The sequence below is a fragment of the Rhyacophila brunnea genome, unplaced genomic scaffold, assembly GCF_057557595.1.
Source record: "Rhyacophila brunnea isolate RB1 unplaced genomic scaffold, BYU_Rbru_1.0 scaffold_20, whole genome shotgun sequence".
In the NCBI taxonomy this organism is placed as follows: Eukaryota; Metazoa; Arthropoda; class Insecta; order Trichoptera; family Rhyacophilidae; genus Rhyacophila; species Rhyacophila brunnea.
In genome coordinates, this window is record NW_028232860.1 from 32,789,574 (window position 1) to 32,817,503 (window position 27,930).

General features: G+C 33.4%; 1 protein-coding gene across 2 annotated transcripts; it reads right to left on the bottom strand.

Annotated features, from left to right (window-relative positions):
- Positions 1-477: 477 nt before the first annotated feature.
- LOC147071548 (uncharacterized) lies at positions 478-27,347 on the bottom strand. Of its 2 annotated transcripts, none has more exons than XM_085948394.1 (18): positions 26,929-27,347; positions 26,674-26,829; positions 24,539-24,639; positions 20,871-21,042; positions 18,817-18,990; positions 18,187-18,315; positions 15,209-15,306; positions 13,198-13,336; positions 12,699-12,799; positions 11,660-11,825; positions 11,456-11,551; positions 11,029-11,099; positions 10,054-10,164; positions 8,726-8,889; positions 5,778-5,943; positions 4,172-4,465; positions 2,015-2,192; positions 478-862 (listed from the first exon to the last, which is right to left on the bottom strand). In XM_085948394.1, the coding sequence occupies exons 1-18, from the start codon at positions 27,117-27,119 to the stop codon at positions 628-630; spliced, it is 2,742 nt and encodes a 913-aa protein (XP_085804520.1). In that variant the 5' UTR covers positions 27,120-27,347; the 3' UTR covers positions 478-627. The 2 variants fall into 2 exon arrangements, with proteins under 2 accessions (XP_085804520.1, XP_085804519.1); XM_085948393.1 differs by having other exon boundaries at positions 13,198-13,378.
- Between the last annotated feature and the right edge of the window lie 583 nt (positions 27,348-27,930).

Below are 27,930 nucleotides of genomic sequence, written 5' to 3' on the forward strand. Positions count from 1 at the left end.
ACTTTTTATATACCACGTTTTTAAATTTTCCGTTGAATAATATAAACTTGACATTTCTATATATTAATAAATATAGAATACTGAAATGTCATTTTGACATTTCATATTGACTTCCATAGTAACGGACGTATATATTAATAATTTATTTGCTAGGACCCCCTTAGCAACCAATAATAGTGAGTAGTAAATATTACTTTTAACGAATTTTTTCCGAAACATACAAAACAGAATTAACTGAAAATGAATTCAATTATGCTTAAAGATGGTCATAAGTATTAAAAAATGAATGCATTGTCATCGTGTTCTGATATATTCTAAAAGTTTCAAATGTCTAGCTAGTCGGGAAGTTAGTTAAAAATCTTCAATCGTCCAATACAAATCTTGGACAAACAAGAAAAAATTTGTACCAGACAAACAAGAATACGAGCTAATAAAAACGTGGTAAAATACAATAATTGCTATATTAATAATAAACATAATATACAATTACGATAATATATAGGTATAAAAAATCAGACGATCTCCATGTTTTAGACATTGTCATTGGAGAAGGAAACGCACCCCAGTAATACTATAAATATAGGCAACCGCTGAGAAAAATTTATATAAGTTGTGGGTTGTATCTGGCTATGGTCTTATATTATCGAGAATCCAGTCCATATATGATGTTATTCTCGTGTATATTGCTGGCATTCTATCGACTCCACATTTTTTTGGGCCCACGCTTATGATACCGTACTGAACCATGGCCATCGTTGGATGTTTCCAAGTGAGCACTTTGAGTGGTCCTCCTGAATCTCCGTTGCAGGTGTCCTCTCCGTTCGGTCCTGCCGCACAAATATGGGTTGTATCAATTCCGAACCTGGTAGAAGATACAATTATAATTAATTATGGCGGTAAACAACTCATTACTTGTGTCAGCAGAACATAGTATCAAATTATATGACTGCAATAATATACACATAATAAATCCCAGCTACTCGACTACTTGACGCAAATGCCATTTTAGTCGTTGACTTGATCAATATAATTTTACTAAGTTATAATGAAAAGGATATTATTTTAACTGTATAAATAAGCGAATAATATTTCATCGAGAGGTCACTCGAATATAAATTCCCGGGCTGTTAGAATCTCATTCTCCGTATAGTCCCGCACAACATCTCATCGTACCGAGATGCAGACTTCGGACCCGTATCATAAGTATTGTAGCATAACTACTGTAATATACTATTGTACCGACCGTTACGCCTAATGAAACTCGCTCCCGCATCCATATTCGACTTCTTCATCATCATCCTCAGCACCATGACCCACGACACGTCAACGACTCCTACAGTGGTATCCCACATCGAACCTTACATTAGCGACTTAGACGTTTATCACATAATTGTTAAAGACACACGGAATTGGGAAAAAAATAATACGGTATTTAAAAATTGCCAATAATGAACACTCTAAAATCGTTAAACGTAGATACAAAAAGTTTATCGTAGTTCAAAACGAACAGACCGAAAGATGACAATCTATTCATATTAAATACCATAAAATTGGTAATCAAAATTCTCTCTGTCTTGTATTTTTAATAGTTTTAATATAATTGAGAAGTATCTGAATTGTATCACAAAAATATTTATCAGAAACAAGAAAAGAAACAAGTATTAAAATTGGACCGAAAGCAATTCTCCATGCCTACCCATCCATACAGTCCATTAATTTATAATCGAATACTCACGCCAGTTTTAAATGTTTCAATTTTTTTTTGAGTTGCCAGTGGTTGCGTTTGGCACACCTCCTCCAACATAAAAATAAAAAATTATCATATAAAACTACACTGAAATATTTATCAAAATAAAACAGTCAACATTCAATTCATTCGTTTTAATGTTGCAAATAATAAGAATTGAGCTACACAAAAAAAAAAAAACCAATACGATTTTAATATAAAATTACGAAAAATCGCAAAAACCCTTGCATGTCCGCTTAGAATAGATATTTTGGGACAAAGTCATACCATTTATATGTTCTTGCACACAGATCATTGCTGATGACCAGCACCTCGGCCTCCAGCAAGATATCAGAAGTGTAATTATACTCAGTCAAGCCCCATCCGACTACCGTCATCGACCGTGTGCTTAGCTCGATGGATGCCATTCTTTGTGTCGTTGGAAGACATATTGGTTGAACGCTGTCTGAAATTTAATAAATAAATGGTTATTAGGCGATTTTACACAATACTATAATTACACACGTATGCCGTAAGTCAGTGACGTCCCGTGGGGGTAGGCAGATTGAGCGTCGCTTGGGGGCTGCAGTTACCCGAAGGGCGGCAAATCAATGAAAATCATTTGGAATATATGGAAATAGCTAAGTACCTTAACGCATTCGCTGCTGAATAGATAATGAGATTTTAATTGCCCCCTTTAAAATGCACGTTAATTACATCGATCGGCCGCCTGGTCATTACGCGCCGTGTGCGTCTTCCGCGTCCAAAGTATTAACTTAGTAACAACGAAAATATCTTTCCATTAAAAAAATCAGTTCACTGGTTTTGTCGGGTTTGCGATATCTAGTTTACTTCCGTTGCCCTTCGACGTCCTTGGTGACCAAAAACGACACGTGCAGATTTGCGAATAATAAAATTAGTCTGATATTCGGTTAGTAATGTATTACATACAACACATTTCTTAGATATTGGACTCATGAAAGGATGATACAAATAATGTATTAACAAATGAGGCGGCATTTTGGCGCTGCCTAGGGGCGGCATTTTATCTAGGGACGTCACTGCCGTAAGTTGCCATTTAAACAGACCTTTACATATGTTAAAAAATAATAACATATCCGTGTGCAACTGTAATATAAAATATGTGTTGAAGTTAGTAAAAAATAAATGTGCCCGATGGGACCCCAACCGTAAAAGAAATACCTACCTTTATAATCAATTACCACAACAATCTTCGATTACCACACCAAGTCTCGACCTATAGCTTCTACCGTCCATTGTGAAGTAACCGAAAGCAAAATTGATAACAATACTTATAATTAGGGGTTATTATACATTGATCACTATGAATAATGTTATTATTAACGTTTATTATATTCATACCAATAGGCAGTATTCGGGACTACCTAGGTTCCCACCACCACCCGTCATGTATGTACAGCCGTGGATATGCACGGCCGCCTTCCATGACGCTATAAGCGTATCTGAAAGAAGAGATTTTAAGTACTCATTCCGTCCCGAGACGGAGCCGCACGGGACTAATGCAGCAACCATGCACCGTAGTGATTAAAGAAGGAAGTTAAGAAAGAAAAAAATGGACTGGCTCTGCTGTCCACTGACGTTAAGCGCCCTATGTATCCGCATACGAGTGTCGCGAGTTGAAATGGATGAGTCTACAGAGGAGTCAGGACTATCCCGCTCTCTATACAAAGCTGCAAATTTCTCGAATGCTGCAAAGTTGGCCTTAATTGTTATCAGATATGCGTGGCCAATTGGCTCCGTGTGAGGACGAACCCTGGCAAACAGCTACGCTTGTTCAGGTTCCAAAGGCGGGCAATCCCAGAGGACGTATTCAACGTCTTGGTGGTCATGCCCGTAGGTACAACCCGGCCTGTCTACTACCAAGTCAAACTTGTAGAGTTTGACGGCAAAGTTGCTATGGCCGGTGAGGAACTGGCTAATCCAATGCGAAGGTTGGAGTCTTCTAGATTGGTGCCTGCAGAATACGTCTGGAAAAAAACGGTAAGCGTGTCGCCCTTTGGGAGACGCCGTCCACTTCGCCTCTCATGCCGCATATGCGGTCTTGTACACAATATTACTTACAGTATTCCTACATAAGAAACGTCCTTGCGGTGGTGGTTTCGGCACTACCAAGGTTCCCACCACCGCCCGTTATGTATGTACAGCCGTGGATATGCACAGCCGCGTTCCATGACGCTATAAGCGTATCTGAAAGAAGAGATTTTATGTACTCATTCCGTCCCGAGACGGAGCCGCACGGGACTGATGCTACAACCATGCACCGTAGTGCTTGAAGAAGGAAGTTAAAAAAGGAACAAAAAATTTTTTTTTTGGACTGGCTCTGCTCTCCGCTGATATTAAGCGCCATATGTGTCCGCATACTGAGTGTCGCACTATGAAATGTCGGATGAAAAGATTACGTACCTAATAGTTCAATTTTGCTGTCCAACCGGATTAGAGCAATGTCTTTCTGTCGAGTCGCTGGATTGTAATCATGGTGCGGTATCACTTCCAATGTTTCGAATTCTTGGGGCTGTGGTGCACAGTATCTGTAATCCTCTATCCCTTCGCAGTCGAATTCTGACAAGATGTCATGATCTCCGACTCGGACACTAGCCACAGTGATTCCTTGTCCAAGTTTTGCGACGCAGTGAGCGGCTGTCAGGATGTAACGCTCGTTGATGATGGTGCCTCCACAGCCCTGTACCAGAGATCCATCTGTTTGTAGAGAAAATTAACAATTTGTTTACTATAATGTACTTTAGGAAGGAGACTGTTTTGCAACCTTTCTTACTAAAGGAATACTAAAATCTCATGGCATACCAAGTATCAGAATTATCATACAAGTAATGTATTTAGTTAAAGTAAAACAAAATATATAGTACCTACTTATTCCTTATTATATATTAATAATAGGATCAGTTTCATCCGATTCAATGTGAAATTATTAATTGATACAAAATATACACTATTATAGCGATTTATACTAATACTAATGGCTAAGCTGCGTTTCACCACGGCCTTCATGGAATAGATTAAAAAGAAGAATTTATCACAGAGAAAGATGGCGAAATTAGTGATAATACTGACACCCCGGGAAAGGGCGGGTAAAGTGGCAGACACGTCGGTCAGGACGCAGCAGTCACCTGTTCAGGCACTGATGGTACGCGTGTCGGCGGTCGTTCCGTGCAAAATACACGGCCCTCTTCAACTCTTCGGTCTAGCTCAGTAAGTGTGGGTTTTCAAGAGTGGGTCATTTGAAAGGGCTTAAGTTGGTAGAGCACGTCAGTGTGCGGCCACTGTTGACAGTTGAGTCCATATAATATGTGTGATGGTGACCGTTGGTAAGCGTGTTAACACGGAAAAATTAGGATGACCGGATGATAAAATAACGCACCAATTAATAGACGCAATGGTCGAAAGATCGATCATAATTTACAATACAAAAGAACACAATTAAGTTTTATAGTTTATAACTACGTACACATTCAAGATTAAGGTTGGTCTAAACGATTATAAAATTATTTATTTATTAAATTCATTAACAAACACTATGAACGCTCGATAGGTATTTCACCAAAAGTTTGCGGAACATTAATTAGGTTTATACACAAGTTTATTCTTTTATTCGCATGAGTTCCCGCGGCTACACTATAATTTATAGAAAGCTATCCAAATAAATTTCCTGGATTTTGAAATTATTTAGACAAATATGGGCGCCTTGTATAAAAGTAAAAAATAAATAATCACGATTCACGGCACTTAACTGAGATTGAAAGTTGGTACGTAGTCGGACACATACGGATGCTACGGCAAAGAACTTTTATAGATTTCTACGCGTGGAAATATAAGTATAAGACAATCGTGGATGCGTCATTCATGGCTTCGGCCGCCCACCGCCCAAAGGGGGTCTCCTAACCTGTTGAAAATCTGGGGGTATCACTACTACTAATGATAACACGATGCTACGTCCAAGTTTGGACCAGCCCCCAATGCTCATTATATTGTTTTAATAACCTGAGCTACTTACTTATAGATTGGATAATAAGTGCCATCCAAGGGTATTGAAAGAGTCCAGTTGCACTCCCCATAGCTATTCTTGCGTCCATGGTTTGGCCACAGTTTTCCGGAAGAAGTTTCAAGTTTTTATGGCTAATAAAGTTTGGCGGCGACATTTTTTCTAGTGAACAACATACCTGAAAAAAATAGCATTATTGAACATACATATTTTTAAAACACATCAAAAACATACCTATCAGATGCAATATTGAAAAAAAATACACTGGACAGGATTCGAATCTGTATTCACCGAATTCCGGCTAACATGCTATTCAAATTGAGCAATCTCCATCCTATATAATTACCACGAAATTAGCTTGTAGTAATGCAATTGAAGCGCTTTACAAATTTCGCTAATATTGGCGACTGGGTTTTGACGTTTAAATCAAGGAACCAATAATAGGCACTCCCCTTGATTATTAGCCAGCATCACAAATTTCTCCAAATTCCAGTTTTTACGTACTTGTACTTGCTAATAATTTAATAAACTATTTTTTTTATACAAGACTAATTCATTAGATTCGTGTCCGGAAATTTGTACGTATGCAGTTCGCCGTAACACAGTTCACCGTAAAATCTTGTATCGCAAATATTTATGGTCGTATATTAAAGACCGTCCAATGTCTTTGAGTCGTATAGTACTGAGATAAAATTCATGTCTAAATAAAACACGGTTCTTATCGGTTTACAGGAAGACAGCGGCAAACAAATTTTCAAAATAGCCGATATTTATTAGGTTAAATTAGGTTAGGTATGGTTTTCATTCTGGAATTCATGAATTTTGCCAAAATTGGCTATGAAAATTGAATTAATGTTCATATTGAATCTAATAAAATTGGAGACCTCTTACGGTTATCTCTTTCCGATAGAAAGCACACGATGATCTGTGCTACGGTGTAATGTTTTACGTAAAATTTACATGTAACCACATAAATTGGAATATGATGTGTAGTATTTGTTTCACGATTTCTACTAATCGTTATGTTTCTGAGGTGTGTTCAACAAAGAATGTTACATTCTCAAATCATTCGAAAATAAATTATTCGTTGATTAAAAAAAATGTTTCTTAAGTGGGGACATGCTCAGCGTAGGTCAAAATGGAGCTTTTGTTCTATTTTCAAAGCATGATCCTGGACATACCTTAAACGTTGTAGATAATCTATTTGTATAATTTTGAAGCCTTATTATCCTTTATATTTATTTTAAACATTTGATGACTGCTTAAAGTATTTTTATTACATAAAATAGTATTCTTTTAAACCTCTCGCTCTAATGTTTTAGAATATAGTCATATTTCAGTACATAAATGTGCAGTGGTGTTAAGATTTTTTACATTTATTATTTTTTAAACGCACTTACAAAACCATCAGTATAATTTATATCGACATTATTATCGTGAAATATTTACGATAAAAAATTATATTGATAATCTCTGTGATCCCAAATTTGACAAGAATTAGGCATTTTATTATTCAAAAAATGAGCAAGATTAACACATTTGAAGATAATTCTAAAGATATTAATTATAAGCTATGTCTTTGACCATTCAAGCGTGATAAACATCCTACGAATAATGATTGCTTTATAATAATTATTGACCTAAGAATAAGGTAGTGTTTTTTTGGCATTTCCCAGTGGTTAAGCTACTACATACGGCCGTAGCCATAAATTGACAAACTATAATTGAAGTAGGGAGTAAAGTGATGTTAACGCGCGTGTTTCAACATGTACCTAACCGATTTTTTTTTAACAATATGTATGTATTGTACGACAGCATCTTCTTGGCTACGCTTCTAGGCGCTGTTGTATACTAAATGGGAGGAGCTTGTTAGTTTATAATGGAAATGCGGTTAAAAATGGGCGGAGCATGTCAAAAAGATGTTGTCGTACAATAGTTTAACAATTAATTTCCCAACAAACGCGGTGTAAATTATAATTCTACCATTCATACTACTATTTACCTGTGTGTGCTGGATAACTATCAGAGAAATCGTACTTCCAAGTCGTAGATCTAAATTGGTAATGCCAATTGGGAGGGCAGTAACTGTGCTTAAATAAAATGTCAGATGGCAGTGTGTTTATGTGGAGGCTTGTATTATATTATATTCTTGTCATGCGGTCCATTTAATTTATTTTGTGTATTTCCGTGTAGGTTCACGATTTAGTATATTTTGCAGTTTTTATTTAAATCTTGTAAAGAATGTAGTATTTTCTATATGTTTTCATATTATGTTGTAAACGTCTTAAAATTGTAATTTGTCCACTTCACATATCGTCACCTTACTATTAAGACCTCGTAAGTACGATATTATGAAAAAATTAAGTTTTATCGACAAAATTTAAACAAAAAATCATTTTAAATCATATCAAAACCTCGGTTCTCAATACTAGTATGCTGTCCATCTATCAACCAATTTTAAAAACTTATAGGTCTCGTGGTTTGAATCATGGAATTAAAACCTCGTATTTCACAACCAATGTTAATTTATAAATTCTTAACATACGGTCTCCTTAGCAAACTCGGTATATTTCTTCGAACTTCTATAATATGTATAATTATTTTTGTATTTTCACTTCTTTTGTATGTTTATATTATGTTCTCTTTTTATATTTTCATTTTTATCCCATTTATTACTTTTTTCTTTCTTTCTTCTTTAAAATAATGTTTCATGTCATGTTGTGAGCGTTTTAAACTTATAATTTGTAATGTACCCAATATGTAGAAAAATAAATAAATTTAAATTGAAATTGAACAGATTCATCGATTAGAGATGTGTTTAAAATATTGTTTTTATTACGTTTTTTCCTTCCCCCCTACACTCTTCTCAAACAGACTTACGAGGTTTTAATAGTAAGATGACGATAATATGTATTTTATTAAAATACAGTTGATTTCTATTTTTAATTGTGATGACTTACCTTTGGAATGGAAGCATCACCGCATTTATTAAGATCTAACATGCTCTGGATATCCATAGGATCGAAACTATCGTCAAGCGCGACACCACTGATCATCCGAGAACAGTTGTTCACCTCCATGCATGTTCCTGGAAGATTGTCTGCCGTCATGCATTGACTTGAATCTGCAAAAGAATTAATTGCAACAATAATTATTAAAGTCGAGTCACTGCAGCAGCAAATCAAGGGTGAAGTCATCTTTTGAGCGACTAAGGATCTCCACCTCTCATGGTCTTCTGCCTTTCTACGAGCAGAGTGAAGGCTACTTCTAGTAAGCTATTTCATTTGGAAGTTCCGAAACTTTTCCTTTAGCTTTATATTAGCTTTGTTTACCTGACTAAAACCACCAGTCTCTGCAGGTTATCAGGTCCGCACCTTATAATATATATGTGCATAAAAACTGCAGCATGAATCTCAGACATATTTTTTAAACTCGTTCCTTTTTCTGGAGTCTCTCAATGATTGCCTGGTTTGACTTGTACTCTGTCCAAGAAATACGAAGCGTTTGCCGCCAATACCACATTTCGAAGGCATCAATTGCTTAGGCCTTGTTCACATGGCGCGTAAAAACTCGCGCGCATTCCGTCACATTTGCGCACATATGACGTCACTGAGCCGCCCACATGTAATCGCCGCGCCCCACTTCACGCGCGCGGTTGAGGTACAGGTGACTTCATTGAGCCGTCCACATGCAGTCGCGGCGACACACGCGCCATATGGACAAGGCCTCAACGTTTTCGAAAGCATCAATGTTGACTGCTTGCAAGGCATTTATCAATCTAGTTGTTGTACTGTCGTAAAAGTAATTAGTGTGTTTGGAAAAAATTTAAGTATATTAAACGAATATTTTTGAATCCTTCATAATGACCAAGCATTCTGTTAGATCTCATACTGTTGACAACACTATTGAAAGTAAACTTTGCATCATACAATTCACCCACATATTTGACTTCAGAAACTCGTCAATATGGTAATAGATAATGTGTATATATAGTAGGTACAGTTAAATTGGGCATCATGAATTGGGTCCGAATGGCGCAAGAAATTATAATATTTAAAAAAAATTAAGACTTTCGAACTTTGTCAGTTCGACGAAGTACAGTATTTTTCTTAAAAGTAAAAACTTAAGTGTTCTTAAAAGCTACCAATGAGCCAGTGAATACTGTGAGATTCTCATCATCTACGGACGTTGTCAATGTCATACTTTCGCTGTTCCTACCCTATCCGACCCTTTCCATACAGTCCACATAAATCTACACTATAGTATTATTTATTAGTAAAATTCTTACCAGTTTTGATCAAAGAAGAACTTATCCATCCAATAATTACGATAACAAATACCAAAAAAGTACTAATTACACATATATCCTGGGATGAAATATGGCGAGAGGGGTAGGAACCTGGAATGCAAAATCTTCGTTTAATATGAAAAAAATAAAATTTTAGTAAAATATATTATTTAATTAAGAATCAGGAGTTTGAAATCTTTCAAAAGAATACTAGCACCTAATCAAATGTTTGAATATTTTTAATCTTGATATATTATATAGGCGGGGGGGGGGGGGGGGGTGTTAATAAAAAAAGTGTTGTTACGAGTTTTAAAATGTAAAAAGCAACACATTTCTAAAATTTCTTAGTGGTATAGCATTTTATTTTCTCCGGAAAATTTTCTGTGGAGCATTCTCTTTGTGTAGACAGACTATGAACAGTCCTGCAAGCATTTCATTAACAGTTTTACCGGCTCTTTTGAGGGTGTCAAATGTTAGCTGCGTCTATATGTATCTATAGTCTAAGGTTAGCTCACTTTTGCTGTCTGTTTTAAGACTGTATTAATTATTATTTAAAGGAATATTTATTATATAATATACGTAAGTATACATTTCTTTAAATAATTGAGTGTTTCAATAGACAATATACACTTACGATATCTATGTTACGATATCTATTTTCAAAAAAATTCTTTAAGTGATTATTTATAGCAATGTAGTACATCTGCATATCAAAGAGAAAAAATAAATACGGCGAAAGGAAGCCAAAATAACTGACAATGGTCAATTTCTCTAGTTTCAGTAGTTTCAGGTACTATAGATAAATGAGATCATTTAAATTTAAGTATTTTTTTAGTAAGTTTTCATTTATTGTCTGTCTTATTTAAAAAAAAAAAAAACATTTCCACCCAGCCTATTGTCAATTATATATTAAAATTTTCGACTTACATATTTGAATTAATTATTATTTTGTTTTACGACCCACGCTGGGATTACCTTTTGATTTTTTTGATCTACCGGGCGTAGTAGAGTCACTATCCTCTTCATTTATAAGCATAGCATGGTCACTAAAAATATGAATAATATTACTAGGTAAAACAATTTAAGGGTTGAAATGCATAGTGTAATAATATAATGTATTATTATACTAAACAGTTTTAAAGAACGTTATGCATTCAAGATAATAATATAAATTATATTTAATTCTACATGTGCTTTTGTTAAGTCGATAGGTATTTCCATTGTAACACCATTGTCAAGACTACAAAAATAAGCGACGTATCTATTATATAGTCTACTTAAGTAGTATAAACCTCATAGAATGAGACGAAATGATTTTTTCTCTCTGTTATTTCGAAATACGATTCGTTTTAATTGACTTTTTTTTAACTATATGAGGATAATATTATTTATAGTATCTAACCTTTTAATATATCGATTCTCCACATGTGTCAGTATGCCCTTCATAAAACTTGACACATTTTTTGCCAATGTCATAAAATATAAGTCTGAGCGATCACTGAAAAAATAGATAAACTATTAAAAAAGAACTTATTATAACATCATTGGTTAAAGTATTTAAATTGTTTTTAGTACACAGTTAAAATAATATAAATGTCTGTCAAACCTCATTTTATTTTCTTCTAAAGATGCATCGGACTTTTCTAATTTTTCGATTTGTGATTGGTTTGTATCGTCGTCTTTCACAACCTTCACCACATAGTTACTAAAATTTGATATATAATCATCCAAATAATATATAGGCATCTCGTCTGTCGTTTCTCTATGGTTGACTTAAAAATTTAAAACATAATCATATAATTTTAAATAAATTAAATACTTATAAGCTCTAGTGAATAGTAGCCAATTATCAATCGCAATTATTTAAAACCATTTATTGCATTTGAAACTATTTTGATACAGCCATCACCAACCAACTGTGTAAATTATATAATGTTACGTTTTAGTGCCTGTAACAAAGTTTTAGAAATATAGCATTTATAGTCACACTTTTGTCGTATAAATGTCATAATAAGCTGTAGATAATGGTTTCTATCTTTGAATTGTAAATGTAGCGAGTTGGTTAAAGCATACATGTTTTTTTTTCCGAATTAAAATTTATCTATTTGACATAATAATATAACGAATGTGACAAATTATAAATTCAAAGCGCACACAAAATGATATATAAAAAATAAGTGTTAACAAGATTGAAATAAAAATACAGGGTGATATGAGTAAATAATAAAATTATAAAAATAACAGTACTATATGGAAGCACACCGAGTGAACTGGTTGATAGACTTATAAAACAACGACCACTTAAATTCACTCTCACTATATGGTGCATCGTTTATCAATATACTATACTTGGGTGACAGTTCAAACTTAAAACAGGGTCACTTTAAGGTGAATGCTTCACCTATTAGAGGCACATAGCGGAAGTAATGTGTGAAAAAATGTGTGTGCTAGGCACGCGACAGAAGTCATTTGTTGTGATTCTTATATTTTTGAATACAATATAAAATTCTAATGGATTTAAGTTTTGTACTATTCCATTTGAGTCGTTTTTTTGCGACCCGAGTTTCGCCTTTCGGCAACTTCAGGCACTATGTACAACACTAGCACACACATTTTTTGTTTTAGCTCATTTATGTTGGGATTACCTTTTGATTTTCTTGATCTCCGATTTTTATGTTTTTTATTGGTTCTTTTAGAATCATTCAGAATCGCCGCTGATTCTTCGTTTATGGGTGTAGAATTAAAACTAAAAATAAATGCAAAGCATTAGAAAAATAGTAAACATATAAATTCGTTATGGTAACTTGCAGTAGAGGGGCACTACAGTAAAGTTTGTGCAAGTTGTTATTGTGCATGGTTGATACACATGAGATTTTTTATTATAAATAATGTATCTCTGACATTGTTACAAATTAATGTTTAATAGAGATTATTGCATTCTCAAGAATGGTGAATTATAAATTTAATATAAAAAAAAAATATTGTCATTATTTTGTAATTAATATTAGGAAGATGATTTGTCATTTAATCATCATTGGAATAGGTATTCATTGAAATTATCAGGAGTTATAATAATAATATGTAAAATGAAACCTTCAATCGGTGGTCTAAAGGAAATATTATAAACAATAAATCGACACTTACGTTTTCAATTCGATTTGATCTTCGTTTAGTATAGTTTTAAATACATCCACTCCAATAACCGTATCAGTAGTTACAGAAAACCCCGCTGCAGCTCCAACAGGTCTAATCGCTGATGCTGTAGAAACGTTTCTCGGTGGTGCTGCAACAACAACTAACCTAAGAGGACTACCACGACTTACACCTAAAATAATTTTCTAGAAAGTCGTTAACAGGTTTTTAATTTCAGGATAAAAACAAAGGTTTATTCCATTACAGTAAAAATCCACACCAACGTGCTATAGGTATCATTCGTGTATGACCAACTGCAATGTTAATTGTTAATTAAATATATTTCAAGCAGTAGAAGCTTTAAAAAAAATTAATTCCACGTGTGAAATTTTAATTAATGTTAACATGTAGGTATATTGGGAATGATTTAAACGAACAAAAATAGTAACCGCCGTTTTACATTCTGCGAATATTACCGCGCGAATATTTTCCATATAATACACGATAGCGAACAATGGTCGCGGGATAATATTTGCTGTGTAAAATAGGGGTAGCCTTGAATAAGAAACACTTCCGTACAATTTCAAGGTTTACTTGAAGTGCTGGTGTAAAACATTTACTTTTTATTTTTTATAAAATCATGAACAGGTTTTTTAGTTAACAATAACTATTAATACTGTCGATCTTGTACCCTCATGATTTTTAATTTAAATTCTAATTGATTTAAGTTGTGTACTATTAAATTTCATTCGATCATTTTTTGCGACACGAGTTTTTGCTTTCAACATCCTCAGACTATTCTTATTATTGTACATAATACAATAAGTTCTAATACTTCGATACAAACCTGCCCTAGATCGCTGCCGTAGCGGCCGAAAGCAGTCTTGTGTATAGAAAAGATGCGCAGATGGAGGCGGATCTTTCAGAGGCTTTCAAATTGAACATTGAATTCGTAAATGCAGAAAATAAATGCCATTCGCTTTCATTTTACAACGTTTTTCTTAGCTCGTATTCTTATTTGTCCGGTGGTTCTTTGTCCGGTACAAATCTTGCAATCGATTTTAATCGATCGATAACTTCCCGACTAGCTAGACATTTAAAACTTTTAGAATGTATCAGAACACGATGCCAATGCATTTTTTAATACTTTTAGCCATTAAGTAGAATTGAATTCATTTTCAGTTAATTTCGTTTTGTATGAAAAGTTATTTCGACACCATTGGATGCTAGGGGTCTGGGGTCCTAGCAACTAAATTATTAATATATACGTGCGTTACTATGGAAATCAATATGACATATCAAGATGATATTTCAGTATTTTATTCAACAGAAAATTTAAAAACGTTGTATATAAAAAGTTCTTTTTATCTTGTAATTATTTTGTATCAGATGGTATACAAATTCGTTAGATACCAACATTTATATATAATATTATGTATTTTTGGCTATATTAAACAGACACATGCAATATAAATCTTGAAATAATGACACACATAATCTACTGAATATTAGACGATTAGAGCATTTCCATAAAAATATACTTTCAAACAGCGGTGATTTTAAGTAGTCTGAAGCACTGACAGATTAGGATGCCTCTTTTGGAATTTTGTCCGTGGGGTAAACCGCCATCTTGTATTACAACAACAGTTATGTTACCAGGATTTTTATGGTTCGCTTTTTTTATAAACTAAGATATAGGTACTTTTTGGAAACCGCGACTGCTTTCAAAAGTTAATTGTTTACAAAAAGTTAATATTTTACAAAAGTTAAAACATTTGTATTCATTCCTTTATTTGCCGCCCTTTATTAAGTGCCACCCCTAAGCAACGTATGACTTGCCCCCCCTCACGGGACGTCACTATTCACTACAGTATATTGACAAAAAATAATTAGAATTTGTATGTATCACTAGTTGCTGCGTATGAAACAAGGGTTACGATTATATCTTCTTGAAAATTGTTAATTTGATTAAATTATTTTTTATTTAGTTCTGTGATTTTTTGAGCTAACAAGTTGGAATTACCTTTTGATTTCCTTGGTTCATATATTACATTTTCTTCATCGCTTGTAGTAGAATCATTATCACTTTCGGATTCTTCCTCGGACAGTATTGAATGGTAACTAAATAAATACATAACATAAGAAAGGGTATTTTAATAGGACACAAAAATATCGTTCATATAGGTACGCTAAGTGATTTTGAAGACCGTCTGCATTACACGCGTATACTACTTTAATTAATTTTTCTCATTCTGTAATAATGGTATAATAGTGTAATACATACACTACGACTGCATTGTAAAATGATATTTCGTAAACAGTTTGTTTCAACTAGGGATTACAATACCGGTATTTCAAAACCGGTATCAAAAATCCAAAATACCGGTATTTTCGGTATTAAGAAAGCGTACACTATATCTTTTTCTGATATGAATTTAATATTATTTTTTCTATATACTATATACGGTACTGTACGGTTATACGGAATACAGCGGAAAACGCATTTTGAAAATAGCCGATAAACTGGATTATTTGTTAGTTTGTTTTAGTTTAGGTTAGGTTAGGTTGGGTTAGGTTAGGTTAGGTTAGGTTAGGTTTGGTTAGGTTAACCTAACAAATAATCCAGTTTACGGCAATTTTCAAAATGTGTTTTCCGCTGTATTCCGTACAACCGAACAGTACCCTATATACTACTATATTGTATATTAAATTTAGTATATAAGATTAATGCTGCCACGCAACGCAAATATATCGACTGAAACCAACAAAAGTTGAATTATAATAAAACAAAATCCCTCAAATATGCTTATAAAATTGTCGCGATGAATCAAAATATTTCTAAAAAGAAAACATTCATGCAAAAATATTACCAATTATTCTATAACTATTAATCCAACGATGATAGTACATCCAACAAATGTTGAATTTGATAGAGATTTTTCAGTAGCTACCCGATAAGACATAAATCATTTAGAATTATATATCTAAAGATTTATAATAATACAACATACTAAATCATTAGATTTACTTCAACCAACAAAAGTTAACTATATATACTAACTAAGTATAGGTACCTATACCCGGATTTTTTTTCGACCATGTCCGATCCTAATAGGATCATATGGGCATCCACAGAGTAGAGGTTTGTATTAACATATTTTGTTTTTTACGAGAAATGGATGTCAGCCACTTGCTCAACCTATTAGGTCCATACCCTGACTCACGCACAAATTGAAAAACAATATGTGCAGATACTTGCCAGACCCAGGATTCGAACCTGAGACCCACGGCGTGATAGTCCAACGCTTAAGCCGCGCGGCCACCGTGGGTTAGAATTAGCAGTTCTAAAATAATATGATCTATAGATATTTATTTATAAAGGTTAACATAATAATAGTAGGTACCTAGATACCTTAGGTTGCAATAAAATAGTGTTTGTAAAAATTTTTAATAGCTATAATAATTATTGATAATTACTTCTGTTTTTCAACAATATGTTTTGTCTAATACCGGTATTGCAATCCCTAGTTTCAACTACTGTATTATGAAAATACAATCGCTTCTATCAGGGCAGAGTGAGAGCTGCCCTCAGTAAGCTCCTTCATTTGATGGCTCCAGTTGTGGTTTTAGATACTTGTGGTGCTGACAGGTTTGAAGGCATTCTTGCAAAAATTTCCCGTGCGATAAACTAACATTACAATATGTATTACAGTGGATATTGCAATATAATAATAGTTATATTGTCATAATTTTTATGCATCGATTATTTTTTTAAACTAAGATTTAGTTATGTATATAACGATTAACTTTATATTAGTTGCTTCATTCGCCGCCTTTGTGTAACGCATGGCTAGCCAACCCCCACGAGACGTCACTGGTAACAATCACAGCAACATAACTACATGTAGGGATGTCATATCGAAAGAAAAGTGACGATAATTCGTATCGGTAGCGTATAGAAAGACAGTATACGAATTGAAAAAAGTATGCGTCTGTAAGCATTTCTGCGGGTCTATTCTATAAAAAATAATTCCTTAGTGAGAAGCCGGCTTGAGAGTGGGTCGATTGTTTGGGCCCCGCATCAGTTGAAATATGACCTTATGGTGGAGCGAGTTCAAAAGAAATTTTTGAGACTCCTTTATTTGAGGTTATATGGATACTATCCGTGGCTTTATCCAACTGACTTTCTCTTAGGTATGCTAACATACTGTAGTTTAAGTGCTAGAAGATATCAATATTTGGCCACGTATTTTTTTCGACTAATACGTGGTGTGAATGAGAACTCTGCCATTCTTGGTAATATTGACTTGTGTGTCCCTGATAACTATCTTAGAAATCGGGAGCATCAGTTGTTTGTTCTCCCGAGGAGCAGAACTAACCTGCCATTGGTGATGCCAATTGGTAGAGCAATAACTCTGTTCAACCAAATTGCTTCGGATGTTGATATATTCCATCTACGTGAGAATGAGTATAGGTGGACGTTATTTTATAAATTCTTAAAATAGGGTCTGCTTAACTCATCCGGTGTACTTCCTTGTACCTATATACTTCATATTTTTTGTATTTACACATTTATACTATAGAATAACTTAATATTGCATAATTACAATATTACATAATACTTTTTTAATAATATTTATTTGTTTCTAAATATCATGTTGTGAACGTCTTAAACTTATAATTTGTAATGTCCACAATATGTAAAATAAATTAAAATTGAAATTGAAAAATTAATTGTTGCAATAAATGATATATTTTAACGGCATGCCCCCTGCCTGTGCTAAAATTTAGAGCATGAGCGATAGAGAGAGAGCGAGAGAAAGACAGTTTCGACGGATTAACTGATTACAATACAATTACAATTATAATATTTCAATATAAAATGTATGTAACAAATACTAACACATTATCACGTTAGCACGTTAGCGGTTGATAGTCGCCTTTTGTATAGAGTAGACCCGCTGGTAGTCTGTGTTGTAAAAATATCTATGTTCAACATACCTTCTTTCATTTTCCTCCAAATCTAAAACACGTGAAGTTGATGCATTCTGATTTTTCATATTTATCATACTCTTCACAACCATTGATGCATTTTGTATAATAGTCATAAATTTTCTATTGGAACGATCACTAAAAAAGTAAATAACATTATGATCCAGTAATAAGATCTAAAACTATTTTTACAAAGAATATGCCTGGGAGGTCGGAAACCTGTTAATTTAAGCAAGCCATACGATATTTATTTAATAACCTATTTTAACTCAAGTCAATACGGTTTATAATTTTTTATTAAATCTGAATAAGTGGTTACTGAGTAAAAGATAGGAAGGTTCCCATCTCTTTCTTGTATTGTGTTAACTGTCAATTATTTATGGTGCGAATGCATTGTATTATTAATTTTAATAAAAATTTATAGTAGGTACTTGACGAAACCGGTCTAATTATTTAATAAAAGTGGAATTAGTACTATAAAAATATTTGCGTTTTTATTAAAATTAATAATCTTGTTTATATCATTCATAAGTATTTAATAAAAATATATATATTAACATTTTGTAAACTGGAATTCTACCAATTAAAATGATATTTCAATTTTTCATTTTTGTGGTAATTTAAAAATTTATATCAAACCTTTTTTTTTCTTGCAAATGTGGAACATCTGAAATTTGCATGACTACATTTTGAGTTGAAGTGACGTCACTGTCTCCTTGGTTCATACATTGAGTTTCCACGTATGTTAGCACGCCTTTCATGAACTTTATTAAATTTTTTCCCAAAACAATAAGATAATAGTGTGGATCATCACTAAAAAAATAAATAACATAAATTTAAAGGATATTCATGTACAGGGTGGGGCGTGGGAACTTCCTTTTTTAAAACGGCGTGGTGAAGTTAGTGGGGGTCACAGAGGGGAAAGGAAGGGCTCAGTGAGATGGGCTGGATTTAAGGTTTGTATTTGTGTGATTATATAACGCGAAAAACATCATGACCGCACCCTCGCAACTAAACCGCCACATGTCCAAATTTACGTGTTTTGAGTTAATTACGACGTTTCATTGTCTATCGTTCATAGTATATGTACCGAAAATTTCATATCTCTAAGTCATCAAATTCAAGTCAAAAATTCATTCAATGTCTAAACATATTTCAAAAACACAGTACAAAAATGCGAAAGGTAAAAACTTCAAAGCTGATTTTCTCTGTTTGATGATTTTTGGATTGTGGTAGTTTAGTTGCGAGGGTGCGAATGTGAGCTGCTGGTTGACACTTTACCCAACGACGTACTTGTGTTCTTTTCTGACTGACTAGGCAAATTTTTACCTCAGTGGTTGTGTTAGTAAACAGACTATGCGGTACTGGAGTGAAAAAAAATCCAGGGTACTTCATGAGAGACCCCTTCATTCAGATCGTGTCTTGGTATGGTGTGGAAATTTCAAGAGTAGGGATCATCGGCCTTTACCTTGTTCAAGAAAACGGTTGTGATGTAGCCGTGAATTCACACTGTTATTTGACAATGATCCAGAATTTGCCTGGTCTCAAAGGAATAGAACTGGACAATGTGTGGTTTCAACAAGATGGAGTCACAGCTCACACCGTCAGGGTGTCAATGGATTTTTTAAGACAAGCCTTCCCCGGGCGGCTGATCTCCCTGAGAGGGGATGTAAACTGGCCTGTGCGCTCACCTCATTTAGCCTCCTGTGATTATTTCTTGTGGAGTTATCTCAAATACCTGGTTTATAACGATCGTCCATAGACCCTGGAAGACCTACAGAACAACATCCGAGCCAAAATTTCCAATATACCGGTCGGAATGCTTGAAAGAGTGAATCGAAACTTCCGAATTCAACTGAGTCAGTGTATTGACAATGGAAGGCGACATTTACAAGATATTATTTTTAAAACGGTGTACAATCAAATGTTAAATGTTGTGTGACTGTACCGTTTAAAAAAAAATAAAAAAAAATTCGGTTAGGTACATGTTCAAACACGCACGTTAACATAATTTTACTCCCTACTTTAATTATAGTTTGTCAATTTATGGCTACGGCCGTATGTTGTAGCTTAACCACTGGGGAATGCCAAAAGAAATGGCGTATTTCAAAAAAACACTACCTTATTCTTAGGTCAATAATTATTATAAAGCAATCATTATTCATAAGATGTTTATCACACTTGAATGGTCAAAGACATAGCTTATAATAAATATCTTTAGAATTATCTTCAAATGTGTTAATCTTGCCCATTTTTTGAATAATAAAATGCCTAATTCTTGTAAAATTTGGGATCACAGAGATTATCAATATAATTTTTTATCGTGAATATTTTACAAAAATTATCTCGTAATAAATTATACTAATGGTTTTATAAATGCGTTTAAAAATTAATAAATGTAAAAAATCTTAACACCACTGCACAGTTATGTACCGAAATATGACTATATTCTAAAACATTAGAGCGAGAGGTTTAAAAGAATACTATTTTATGTAACAAAAATACTTTATGCAGTCATCAAATGTTTAAAATAACTATAAAAGATAATAAGGCTTCAAAATTATATAAATAGATTATCTACAACGTTTAAGGAGTGTCCAGGATAATGGTTTGAAAATACAATAAAAACCCAATTTTGACCTTCGACGAGCATGTACCCCCTTAAGCTGTAAAAATATAAATGTATATCATACCTTGAAACACCTAAATTTTCCATATCTTCAGGTTTATTGAATTCATATTCTGATAGGTCTATATAGTCATTTATCACAGACGTACGCAGGCGCACGACAAAATTTAATACCATTTCATCCGAAAATGCGTAATTGAAATGGTTCATAACATCAGGTATCCCGTCAATGGTTTCTAGGTGGGAGAAATTATGAGATTAAAACATTCTTTTTTATCTAATAGTCGTTGCGACAATAACCTTTTATATTATTTATTATTTGGTTTTCTAAAGTCTTATTTTTCTATTTATTTATAAATCAAATGTCTTTTTTTATACTATCGCCATCTTATCGACATTTAGAAATTAAAAAAAAACAAAAGAATGCATCGTAAACAATTGGATTCAATATTCAAAACAAATTATCGATACGGGCATCGAGTCAAAGATAAACTTTACAATATTAAAAAAAATATGAATTTATAAAGAATTCTACCATATTATAATTACGTAGTATATAAATGGTTATGTTTATTATTATCCATTAATTTATTAGGATTTTTATAATGTTAAGAAAATATGCATATATTGTACAGATTCATAGTTTTATTGTATTTTATATTTATTTAAAAAAACAACGATTTTCTAAAAAATAAAAATAAAAAGCTTGAAATCCTTTTTACTTATATCTAATGTATTTTTTTTCGACCTTGTCCTGTCCTAATAAGATCATATGGGCCTCCACAGAGTAGAGGTTTGTATAACAGATTTTGTTTTTCCGAGAAACGGATGTCAGCCACTTGCTCAACGTATTAGGTCCATACGGTCAAAATATTGAAGCTTAATTTGATATACGTATACGATTCTTCTTCTTATTGTGCCATCCCCTAGCGGAGGTCGGCCACCATCAAGGCGATCTTATAATTGTCGTCTGCTACCCGGAACAGTTCGGTGGAGCTGCATTCGTACCAATCACGGAGGTTCTTAAGCCACGAAATGCGGCGCCGTCCTCTGCCACGCTTGAATGACAAGTTGGGGAATGCTGTATTTTTGTCCTCTCATAATTTGGCCGAGGTATTGTAGTTTCCTGGTTTTGATACTACGTAGAACTTCTCGGTCCTTCTCTATTCGATTGAGAACTTCAACATTTGTCACCCGGTCAGTCCAAGGAATTTTGAGGATGCGTCTATACAGCCACATCTCGAAAGCTTCAAGTCTCCGTGACATCTCTTGGTTTAGCGTCCATACTTCCATACCATAGAAAAGAATTGAGAGCACATATCAACGTACCATACGCAGTCTCAGACCTAGGTTAAGATCTCGATTGCTAAGGAGGCGTCTCATTTTGAGAAAGGCGCTCCTTGCGATCTCAATTCTAGTTTTTATTTCCTGAGACTGCTCCCATTTCTCATTGACCCATGTACCTAAATATTTATAATGGGTCACACGTTCGATTGGTTCGCTGTTAATGACAAAATTTGTATTGGTGTCTGGTGTCGCTGTTTTTGATACTAGTAATTAGAAATTCTCGTTGATATGTTTAATAAAATTTACGAAACGGGCATAATTCCCGATGATTGGTTGAAATCGACATTCATCACTCTACCAAAAAAAAGGCGAATGCAAAGGAGTGCAGCGAGTTTAGAACAATACGTTTGATGAGCCACATGTTAAAAGTCTTATTAAAAATCATCCATAATACGATTTTTCGAAAATGCGAAGAAGACATGGATGACACACAATTTGGCTTCAGAAGTGGTTTGAGCACTCGCGAAGCACTCTTCAGCTTGAATGTTGTAGTGCAAAGATGCCTAGATGTTAATGTTGATGTTTATATGTGTTTCATCGATTACGAGAAAGCATTCGATACTGTTAGACATCCTAAACTTCTCGAACTCTTACAGGAGAAAGGCATCGATGCAAGAGACATTCAACTGATAGCTAACTTATATTGGAATCAAACAGCGAATATAAAGATTGAAAACGAAATCAGTGGAGAGGTAAAAATTCGTCGCGGTGTAAGACAGGGTTGTATATTGTCACCTTTGCTATTTAATATGTACTCGGAAGCTATTTTCAAGTAAGCCTTACAAGGTGAATCGGTGGGTATTATGGTTAATGGCAAACATATTAACAATATACGATATGCCGATGATACTGTGCTGATTGCTGATAGTTTAAAGAGTTTACATCAACTGGTAGAAAAGGTTAATGAGGTCAGTAATTCTTATGGTTTAAAAATGAACCTCAAGAAAACAAAACTATTACTAGTATCAAAAACAGCGACACCAGACACCAACGTATACGATAAAAATAATATTTGTGTATATAATAAATAATAATACATGTAAATATTCAAAATATTAAACTCAGTACGCGTTGGAGACGCTTGTTGTAGACAATGAGTTTGAAGACATTCAAGATGAGACTAAACAGGAAGGTTCCTTAATAAATTTTGATCATCGGGCTCACATAACAGTAAAACCATAGCATACCACATCCTTGACCAGATCGACGCCAAGAAAAATAGAGGAGGAGATCTATGCCTTCAATGGATCCCATCGCACATGGGCATTGAGGGAAATGAAAGGGCAGATGATCTGGCAAAGGAAGCCGGCCATTCAGGGGTACCACATCAGTGGATACCAGAAAACCTGGACTGGAATGAGGCTATAAAAAAAATGTGCCATAGTATGTGGATAGATTTTCACCATAGGGCATCATTAGAAAAGGGGAAATGGAGTAAGTCAATTCTACCATCACCACGAGAGGTGCCCTGGTTTGTAGAGTCTTCTTTGACGAGGAATGAGCTTAAGTTAATTCTGAGGCTAAGAACAGGGCACACCATGGGCAAAAGATTTGATGTCCTCATGGGAAGAAGCGAATCGCAGCTCTGCGATGAATGTCATGTTTTAGAGGACATTGTACATATAGCAACTGCAATGCCCCAAATATGAAATTCACAGAGTACAGCTGCGAATTGCAGATATCTATGAGAATGTCGACGAATTGAAGGGTGTCCTGGCGGTGGGTAAGACGGAAGAGCTAGGCAAAATTGGAAAGTTATTTAACAGAATAGGAGTGAGGACCTGATCGACGGATCCCCTTCTAGAAGAGAAGAGGCGATATGACAGCGAGTCGCAGTCAAAGCCTCGGTAAAATCACAAAAAAAAAAAAAAAAAATTTTGATCATTGATGAAACTTTGTCTATGATCGTCAAAATTCATATACATATTCATTAAAGATACTACTACTAATTCACCCTGTCACGTCCCAGCATTGGGGCATAGGGCAAGCATAAGTTCGCGCCACTTCACTCAGTCCATCGCCAAATCTCGCACCTCCCGACTTGCATTGCGTAGATCACCTTTATAGCACCACTGCATGAGCGGTCACGATAATTTATTTAAATATAACATTCCATTTATAATGTAATTACATTTAATATCATGTTTTTATTATTAATACTATCGACCGTACTTGATGGAAATTGAATTTAAATTCTAATGGATTCAGTCAGTGTGTATTTACCATTGGTGAGTGCGCATAGTGCCCGAAGACACGGAAGGCGAAACCCGGGTTGCAAAAAAATCACTCAAATAGAATAGTACAAAACTTAAATCCATTAGAATTCAAAAAATTATTTTTAATAATAATATTATTATTGGTGGGTAGTGGTTTGGCTGGGATTACCTTTTGATTTCCTTAATTCATCGTTCTGATTTTCTTCATTAGTTGCAGCAGAATCATTATGATGTTCAGATTCTTCATCTATAGAATATGTAGAATAAAAACTGAAAAATAGAAAAACATTAGAAAAATTATCTACACAACAAGTAGGTATGTATCAGTCATATTATTATGACACTAATCAATTTTGGAGAATTAAAGAATGCAATAGTTAAGATCACTTTTGTTAAGGCGAAGTCTTCATTGAGCCTTTTTTAAAGAGGCACCTAGCGGAAAAATACGAAGCTTGCAATTTGAGACATTTTTTTGGTAATTTACAATTTCAACTATATTAATGAATAAATATGTATCTGAAAACATTAAAAATAAAAATATTTTTTATTTTAAGTCAAAGACAAACTTACAATTGTAAAAAATGTAATAAAATGTGAATTTGTTCTATCGATCCGCACCCTATTATTACATATATTTTATGGTCATATTTATTATTAATATTTAGTTTATTAAGTTTTCTAAGCATCACCTAAGCGATTTTTGACAAATTCATAGTTTTAATATTTTTTATATCTATTTTAAAAAACATCGATTTTTATAAAAAATTTAAATGTGTATAACTTGAAATCCTTTTTATTTATATTAATATAAATATTTTATTTATATTTATAAAAATAATTGAAATAAAATATTTATATTAATATAAATAAAAAGGATTTCAAGTTATACACATTTATATTTTTTATAAAAATCGATGTTTTTTAAAATAGATATAAAAATATTAAAACTATGAATTTGACAAAAATCGCTTAGGTGATGCTTAGAAAACTTAATAAACTAAATTTTAATAATAAATATGACCATAAAATACATGTAATAATAGGGTGCGGATCGATAGAACAAATTCACATTTTATTACATTTTTTACAATTGTAAGTTTGTCTTTGACTTAAAATAAAAAATATTTTTATTTTTAATGTTTTCAGATACATATTTATTCATTAATACAGTTGAAATTGTAAATTATCAAAAAAATGTCTCAAATTGCAAGCTTCGTATTTATCCGCTAGGTGCCTCTTTAAAAAAGGCTCAGTGAAGACTTCGCCTTAAGGGGTATCCTTATTCCAGCAGAGGCACCTAGCGGAAAAATACGAAGCTTACAATTTGAGACATTTTTTTGTAAATTTAAAATTTGAACTGTATTAATTAATACATATGTATCAGAAAACATTAAAAAGACAAATATATTTCATCAAGTTAAAAATCGAAATCCTGGTTCTGGTTCTACAAAATATATTATATTCTTAACTTATTGTAATATCTAACTATCATAAGCATATTATTAATGTAGTCATTATGTGTAGTTGTCTTGACTATTTTTTCAAGAAAAATCCGGGAATATCGACTCCACAATTCATTGGCATTTAAGGGGGATCCTATATGCCAACAGAGAACCTAGCAGAAAAATACGAAGCTTGCAATTTGAGATTTTTTTTGATAATTTACAATTTCAACTGTATTAATTAATAAATAATATGTATCTGAAAACATAAAAAAGAATTTTTTAAGTCAAAGTTAAACTTACAATTATTGACTAATTCTTCGTTTTAATATTTTTTATATTTATTTTAAAAAACATCGATTTTTATAAAAATATAAATATGTATAACTTAACAAACTAAATTTTAATAATAAACATGACCGTAAAATATAATGTAATAATAAGATGTGATCCTGCAACAAATTCACATTTTATTATATATTTTTACAATTGTAAGTTTATCTTTGACTTAATTTTTTTTTATGTTTTCAGATACATATTATTTATTAATTAATACAGTTAAAATTGTAGATTATCAAAAAAAATATCTCAAATTGCAAGCTTCGTGTTTTTCCGATAGGTTCTCTGTTGGCATAAGGATCCCCCTTCACATTTATTGGTAAAACAATACACTTGATAATATATTACATATTATTTTTGGAGCATCTGGCGTCAGTTGGTATAAGTAATTAAATCTAAATGATTACCAAAAAATATAACAATGGAACTTCTGGAACTCCGTAATTCTTAATTACCGATTCCGGTGCTATTTTCATCTAGGCTTTTTATAATAAGTGGTAAAAATATAAATGCATAGTCGAACCTCTTTTTACTTTCCTCCACAATTGTACCACTCGTACTGGGTGCAATATGACTTTGTATAGGGTCCGTAGATAGGCTTTTCACATCACTTATCACTTTCTTCATATACAATGATGCATTTTGTGCCAAAGTAAAAAGATTCATTGGTGAATAGTCACTAAAATTAAATAGAATTAAAAAAGGTGTTCTAAAAGGAGACAAAAAGTATTTGTTTAATAATTTTAAGTTATACAAATATAAATGTATATGTATCTACCTATCAAACCTTCCAATGACTTCAATTTGCTGGTCAGATTCTACAGTTGATTGAAAGTGAGGCTGTCCTTGGTTTAAATGGTCATTTTTCACAACCGTTATCAGACTCTTCGTATACCATAATATATTTTCATCAGAAAATAATGTATTGAAATGGTCGATGACCGTTTTTTTAAAAGAATTCACATCCATCGTTCCTAGACGGTTAACTGATTATTAAGTTAATATCACTTCTTAAATCTGCGACACAATTCAACTTGTTGAATTTATCTACACATCTGAATTTCTCACATAGTTATTCTGTAAATAAAGATTTTACAAGCAGAGAGGCGGAATTATTTGTATAATAATAGAAAGTTATTTTGCCAGTCATGAAATGACGCATAAACGTCTGCGAGACTTGTAAACTAGTAATGTACTGAATCACAGTGTTGCCAGATGAAATCTTGAAAATTCGGTATTTTTTTTTCAAAAATATCAATAAATTAAAAAAATGCGGTGACAAAAATTGACGACTTTACTTAATTCACATGATACATTCCAGCATTGGAGTTTAGGGCAAGCCCAAATTGCGCCAGATCGATCTTTTAGCAGGGTGATAAAGGGTGAAACGTCTCTTCGTAACTAACGCTTGTGGTTTCTCAACATTTTTTTGTTTTTCAAGATTCTCGACTTTCACCTTGCCCCGCCTCCAAACCTTGGTGGTGAAAAAGTATCTTTGAGGAAGCGGACAAAACGTCTTATGACGCTGGATGTGGCGTCGAAGACCGGACAGCGAAAGTGAGATGCTTCTACCAAGGGCAGGCACACATATTTGCTTTTTGCTCAACCAGCTGTTGAGCCAATCGGGCTGTCCGACCTGATCGCCACAAAGGCCAATTATATTGCATTTAAAAAAAATTAAAAAAGTATTATTGCTGACGTGAAGATCTCTTCACATAGTTTTGTTTATCCGTATTGTTTTTACGTATCTTATATATCATTAAATTAACTTATTTTTGTT

Bases quoted from the DNA above. Each gene is read 5' to 3' on its own strand.
- LOC147071548 (XM_085948393.1), bottom strand. From the start codon at position 27,119: ATGGATGTGAATTCTTTTAAAAAAACGGTCATCGACCATTTCAATACA. The intron at 18,316-18,816 runs GTTTGATATAAA...TTACTTTTTTAG, and splicing joins CATTTGCAAGAAAAAAAAAG to TGATCGTTCCAATAGAAAAT. The intron at 15,307-18,186 runs GTATGTTGAACA...GTATTTATTTAG, and splicing joins TTGGAGGAAAATGAAAGAAG to TTACCATTCAATACTGTCCG.